The sequence below is a fragment of the Equus quagga genome, chromosome 15 (genome assembly GCF_021613505.1).
Source record: "Equus quagga isolate Etosha38 chromosome 15, UCLA_HA_Equagga_1.0, whole genome shotgun sequence".
Classification (NCBI taxonomy): domain Eukaryota; kingdom Metazoa; phylum Chordata; class Mammalia; order Perissodactyla; family Equidae; genus Equus; species Equus quagga.
The window spans coordinates 31,916,404-31,923,764 of record NC_060281.1 but is presented as its reverse complement, the minus strand read 5'-3'; the positions used below and the strand labels follow the sequence as shown (position 1 = coordinate 31,923,764).

The 7,361-nt window shown below is 34.5% G+C and overlaps 1 protein-coding gene across 1 annotated transcript in view; it reads right to left on the bottom strand.

Annotated features, from left to right (window-relative positions):
* The window catches only part of TSBP1 (testis expressed basic protein 1), a gene marked incomplete at its 5' end in the record, with an annotated part of 70,913 nt that overhangs the window by 898 nt on the left and 62,654 nt on the right, over nucleotides 1-7,361 (bottom strand). The window contains 1 exon segment of the mRNA XM_046640961.1: nucleotides 27-451. Within this exon segment, the coding sequence (XP_046496917.1) occupies nucleotides 27-451 (425 nt within the window).

The window sequence follows — 7,361 nt, the reverse complement described above, 5'->3', positions numbered from 1 at the left end:
GACCCCTGTCCTTTTAGTATCCTGACCTCACTCTTCTTCTCTTGGGAGCCCTGTCCTTGTGGTATCCCGGCCTCACTCTTCTTTACTTGGGCCTCTTGTCCTTGTGGTATTCTGGCCTCACTCTTCTTCTCTTGGGCCTCCTGTCCTTGTGTTATTTTGGCTTTGTTATTCTTTACTTGGGCCTCCTGTCCTTTTGGTATCCTAACGTCACTCTTGTTTACCTTGACCTCCATTCCTGTCTTGCCTTTCTCCAGTTCAATACCTTTTGCTTTGCTTTTTGACTCCATTTCATGTCTTGATGTTAAGGATTCATCAGAATCTATGAATAAGTTTTCCTTCTTTAGTGCTTCCTTATTTTCTTCTTGGCTACTCTGAGAATTTGTAGTGCCTTTACTTTTTAGAATCTGGCCTTTGGAATCTGATATTTTTGCAAGTTCTCTGTCCATGTAACCTGGAAATATAACTGAGCACACAAGAAAAGTGCACAATTAAGATATAAAGTACTTTCTCTTTCTTTCTACTTTTTTTTCTTGATATTGGTTTTTTTTTGTCTTAAACTGAAAAAATGGAGATAACTTGAGATTTTCCTGAAAATATAAAATGGTGGAACTCTACATATAAAATTATATAAATATCAATAACATTTCAGACTCTTTTCAATAAATTGGAAGATTAATGAAAGAAAAAGTAAAATGTACTATAAATGAACTGGCATTTGTTAAGTATGGTGGCTAATGAGTAATGCTTAATAGCTAAAGGAGAACATATTCTGAAAAGAGAATTTATTTTTAGGAAAAATTGTGGAAAGAAGTGATAGCTGTTCTTAGAGGAAACTCAAAATATGATTTCCATATTGAATAAAAGTGTCTATAATTATGCAAAAGTAATAATAGTGCTAAATGATAATTATTGAGAGCTTACCATACATCAGGCACTCAACATTCTGAGCACTTTATATGTGTTAACTCATTTAATCCTCACAACAATCGTATAGGGTAGGTGCTATTATTATCCCCATTTTACAGATGAAGAAACTGAGGTACAGAAAGCTTAAATGAATGTGAATATGGTCACGGAATTAGTAGGTGGTGGAGCTGGGATTTGCACCTGAGTAGTCAGACTTTAGAATTCAGTTTTAACCAATGCCTTAGACTGCTTCTTGCAATATTTGCTAACTCACTTTGCAAAAATTTTAGGTCCCTTTTATCATGTATAAGTAAATTAGCTCTGCTATGTCTCAATTTGTGTGTGATCTAATAAACTTGAATTTGTTAGCTTCTGCTTTTTTTTTTGTTTAGTGATTTGGTTCCCTGAATTAAGGAAAAACAATCTCTGCTACCAAGGAGAATTGAATGAATTCTTGCTGTGGAGCAGAAGCATGCCTTGCTTTGAGGAAAAGTAATATTTAATATTCGATGTAGTAGAAAGAATACTGAATTAAAAGCTGAATCAGAACAACTGGGTTTAGTATCCATGCTAGCTGGGTTTATTTGGGTAAATCAATTAATCCCCAAAGACTCACTGTCCTCATATTTAGTTTGCCCTACCCACTTTGTAGAGTTATTTAAGGATTCTAGATAAATGTTTAAGGAGCATGGGCTTTCCAGTCAGACTAGTTCAAATCCTGGCTCCACACCTAAGGAGCTGAGTGACCTTGGACAAACTGCACTTTCTTATCTGTAGAATGGGAGCTATGGTAGTAGTTCCTTCAGAGAAGCACTATGAGGATGAAATAATGTTATCTAAGTAAAGCCCTCAGTACAGTGCGTGGAACATAGTAAGTAGTGAATCGATACTGGCTATTACTACCACAGATGAGACGGTGCACACAAAACTCTCTCAGATCTATCAAGACAAGGCATTCTTAGTTCCAACCAAATAATTTAGAGCAATGGTTAATTACATTACAGGAAGATTTCTCACTTAAAAATTAATTATTTGCCTTTTTTTTACATAGAAAGTTTTTTGGTACATTTAGGGTTTGATGCTTGAAAAACTGAATTTTACCAGTTGAAAAAAGTGAAACACACCTATATGAGGTAGAAAAGTAACTATAAATCAAAGGGATGTTGTAGTTTAATGTTTTCTCTTTGGTATTTTAAATTTTGACACCAAAATAAAAATAACATTAGGAACCTTGCAGTAATACTTTCTGAGCCCTTTTGTGTATTTTCCTCCCTAGCACTAGTTCACAAAGATATGGGTAATGAAATTTTATTCTAGGCAATCCCATTTCAAATTTCCTAATGAAAACCAATGGTAATATATCCCAAGTATTTTTGTGTTGAGAAAGACAGTCAGTCCAGAATATTTTGATATCCGACAGTACTACCAATGGATGCTTATTTTGTCTGGGGATGTGGTATGGAGAAGAGTGTGTTTTTCCATTGAAGCTTCTAACCTTATTAATTCTATGGACTGTACTCCTAAACAAGCTGATTTTTCTTGTTAGGTGAATATTTTTAGTTTTATCATCCCTTGAGGGTAATTTGTTTCATGTTTACTGCTGTGTATACTAGTGCATGACCCCTTTTTTCTGTGGGCAAATAAGTTGGGTTTATTACTTGTTGCTGGGAGGGAGAACACACACCATCAGGGTCACAGGGAGTCTTTGTGTGAAAGTGTTAGAACATATGTAGGATCTGCACTTTGGTTGGGTGATTTTGAGGAGGATCTGTGGAAAGAGAGGCTCACTCTAGATTGGTTGTTGTCAGGAAGTGGGGGAAATTCTATGATTGGGCATCTTGATAAATCTTATCTGTAGACAGGGCTGACCACAGAAAGGATAGAGCTGTAGTTTGAAAGAAGCAGCAGTCATTCATATGAGCCAGCACGGGGAGAAGTTTGGTATTTTGTGTGTTGTGCAGTGACTTGTTTTTGTCTGTGCTTAGACAAAGCGACATGTTGGTCTTGTTTTATCTCACTTTTTCATTCTCAGAGTGTGCTTGTCTGATGTTAATGTTCTGTGAGATAACTTCTGTCCAACAGGAGAATAACATGCCCAGTAGTGAGCACCAGGCCAGCTTCTAACAACACTGAGGCCTCGTTGTAAGTGTCAGACCAATTCCCGATGTTGGGGCTGCTTTTTCTTCTTTCTAAATTCAGTATTTGAAAATAACTACAACTCAATAAAAAATAATTAAAGAACACTGGAGAACAATTTGGAATGACAATGGCATGACCCATTTTTTTAACCTAAATTTACCTCCTAAATTATATAGATTTTGTTAATCAAAATTAAGAATTCTAGGATTTAATGAAACAATCAGTGTTTATCCTAGCTACACCTGTCCAAGTTTTATAGATTTTAAAAGAATTTTATTCTTTTCCCCACTACACTGAAAAATACCTCTAGTCACTTCTAATAGTGTCTTCATACTTTTGATTGTTTTAATATCTTTGCTATATATTTTCTATCTTGAACTTAATTAATAGTAGTTTTGTTAAGATTTACTTTTCAGGAACCTAGCTATCCCATAAAGTGAGATTCACTTTTATGTCAACTTTGCATTGCAGAAGTAGGCTGCAAATCATATTCTACCAAATTCTAAGTTCTTCTCTCCCTTCTCCCAGATTTCTAGATAGCGAAAAAATCTTTTCTTTCTCTTGGACCTCATAATGTCCATAATATGAAGATTAGTAAGCCCTGGCTGAAAGTCCGTTTATTGCTGGCAGTAGCCTATATAACAAAATTCTAACACATTTGAAAGATTTAATCAAAACCTTGGTGATCATTGTAACATATTCAGGCTGATTAAAAATTTTAAATTGGGTTAATTTTTGTTAAAGCTGAAAGATATCATGAAATAACTATCACGTTAAGAATTCTAGTTATATGATACTTAAAATAATGGAGAAAATAGACCATGGGCTTTATTAGGAAACTAATCTTACTAGATTCTTAATCCAGTGGCTGTCAGGGAGAGCACAATCAGATCTAGACTCTAAAAGATCTGTTAAGCATTAGAGAGATGAATCACTATAGTTTTTAGGCCGTGAATTTACATTTTAAAAGATCATATATTTATTAGCTGAATGTGGAGGTGAGAAAATAAGAGACAACTTGAGAGAATGATGAAGTTTGGTGGGATGATGTATCTTAAGTCTTTCTTTGAACAATGAATTAATACTTAACCTCCTTTTACTAAAAATATCAACTGGGAGGAATATGTTTGAAATAGTGTCAATAAGAATATATCTTTTACAAGAAAAATGTTAAAATATAGTTTAAACTGATTTTTTTCTGGCAGTTTAAAAAGACATATTCATTAAAAACTAATTCACCTCCAGGAAGGGACTTGGCCTATGCAATCCCTTCTCATGGTGCTCTTTCTTTTTGTAAAGAAAACACACAGTCTTACCACTTTCCCCATGTAGGGAGGACATTTACGTGATGCAGACACATCATGACTGCTCTGAATGCATATTGTTTCTTGTATTGTGAATCAAAAGAAAATTGTCCCTTTCAACTTCATCTCCTCCCCTACACTCACAAACCCGCCCTCCTTTTAGTGTGAACTGAGAAAGAAGAGTGAAGCTTAAACATGATAAAAAAGACATATTTTGTGTTTGTCCATGTTTAGAATGTTTGAGATGCTTGAAATGTATCTCACCACATCTAAGTTTTACTTGCTTCTTATGATTATATATTTACAGAGTTTTAGAAATTATTCTCTTTTGTTTTACATGATTTCCTTGAAGAACTAAGCCATGCATTAGATAATCCTTATATAGAGAAATCTGAATTAGAAAAGTCAAAAGCCAAACATTAATTTAAATGGGATGTCTTCTATTTTTAAAAGGATTCTTTTGTGTATATTTAATTATACAGCTTCTCTAGTAGATGTATATTTGTATTTTACAAGCACTTGAGTTATAGATAAAGTTTCAGGACTAATCACCAAAAAGGCATTTGTGGTTTGGTATAGGAGGCAATGTGTTGGTGTGGAAAGAGCGTGTACTTCGTATACAGAAAGTCCTGGGTTTAGATCCTGACACTGCTGTTTACCAACTCTTTAACCCCGGGCAAATGTCTGAACCAGTTTCCTGATCTGTAAAGTGGGGGATAATAGTAGCTACCAGGTAGGGCTATGGTAATAATAAGAGAGAAGTTTTTTGAAAATGCCTAGCACAGTGCATAGTATGTAGGAGGTGCTCAATACCTACTTTCCCTCAAAGGTGAATTTATTGGAAAGCAATAGAAAGTAGGTAAGATTTTGTTCTTAACTAGTTTTTTTTTCTATTAATATGATTCCGTGGGCCTCACTTATAACTAAAAAAGAGTTCTAAATAACCAGCAAAGAACTAATGTCATTTAGAAACCAATTTTTCTCTCATTATATTTTGCTGAGAGTCAGTGAGGAGATTCTTTTTCTGAGTCTAGAAGATGGCCAGAGATTGTGGCATCTATTTGTATGAACTTCATCTCCTCTACAACAATTTGTCCAAAAATAGTTACTTAAAATATTGGAAGAATTTGGAGAATAAGGATGTTTAAAATGACCTTTGAACCACAAGTTCCTATTTTGGGAATTTTTAGAAAAAGCCAGGCCAGAAAGTAACCATAAACAATGAAAAATATCAGAGTTGAAAACACTTAAGGTACTTACCCATAGGAGCTAGTGCTAAAAATGAAATACAAAAGAAAGATTAGTGGGAATTTTCTAACTCAAGGAGAACCCAGCTCCCAGTGATACCCTTTGTAGGTGCATGCAGAAATGAGACCTCCAGAGAGTATAAAATCCTCTGTTTCTTCAGAAGAAGTGCTTCAGAAGTGCTGCTGGCCAAAGCTCCATGTCTTACTCCACAGAGAAGGTTATCTTTGGGATGTCATTTAGATAGTGTATGGATTTATTCCTTAAGTATTATTTATTCTGCCAAAATTCAAACTATTACATTTCCTACTTTTCAATGTTCTTTCACAAGTAAATTTTTTATCCACTCTTCTTCAGATCAGTTTGAAAAATGTGTATTGTTGGTCAATTATCAAAATCACTATCTTGTCCAGACTCCTATTCTTTACGTGAATTTTAGGGAATTTTTTTCTTTAGTAAAAATTATCCATTGCCGAGTTATAGCACAAGGAAAACAAGTTCTCTTGTGATAGACTAGCTGGAAATATATGCTACCAATAATCTTTGGTAGTAAATAACCAGAATAAAATACAAGACCATTATATTTTGTTACAAAAGGAAAATAGATAAGAGGAAATCAAAATAGGAGAAAATTGCTTATTTAAGAAATACTGACTACTCTAAGGTAGAAGAACTTGGAATACAAAAAAATTTGGGAACAAAGACTCAAAGGTCCTAGACACAGAAATAGGTAAGGCAAGGAAATGATCCAAACTTACTGATTTTTCCAGAGCTGTCCACTGCAAGAGACAAAGACAAACACGTCAGTAGGTATGGGCTTTCCCTCCTTCCCCAACTCCCTAGCCTCTGCACTGGGTAGAATCTTATTCTCTAGATGTATTCATGAACAGCTAAGTTCTATTTATTTAAATGTGGAGAACCTCCATCTCCTTTCCCTCTTCTTTTGGCCTGTTATAGTTTAGAAAGACCTGTGATTAGCTACTTTATTTTTTAAAATTGAAATATATTTGACATATGCAAATTTAAGGTGTATATGTTAATTTGATACATTTATATACTGTAATATGATTTCCATTGTAGCAACAATTAGCACCTTTATATGTAATACATACATATTATTACATATACATTATGTAATGATCCTTTCTTTGTACTGGTTGGAATCATTGAGTTCTAGTTCTAATACAACATTATTGTCTGTAATCACTATATTGTGCATTAGATTTCTAGGGATTATTTACTGCCTGTTGCAAGTTTGTATCTTTAAACAACATCTGTCCTATCCCCCCACCTCCAATGTCCTGGTAACCACCATTTTACTTTATGTTTTTATGAGTTTGACTTTTGTAGATTCCATATGTAAATGACATGAGACAGTAATTGTCTTCCTCTGACTTATTCACTTAGATTAATATGCTCAAGGTCCATCTATATTGTTGCAAGTGGCAGGATGGCCTCCTTTCTCATGGCTGAATAATATTCCATTGTGTGTGTGTGTGTGTGTGTGTGTGTGTGTGTGTGTGTATCTTACATCTTCTTTATCATTGTTATGGGCAGATAGATTGTTTCTATACCTTGGCTGTTGTGAATAATGCTGAAATAAATGTGAGAGTGCGTATATCTCTTTGATATTCTGTTTTCATTTCCTTTGAGTATATACCCAGAAGTGGAATTGCTGGATCATATGGTAGATCTATTTTTAATTTTTTGAGGAACCACCATATTGTTTTCCATAGCAGCTGAACCAATTTACATCCCCACCAACAG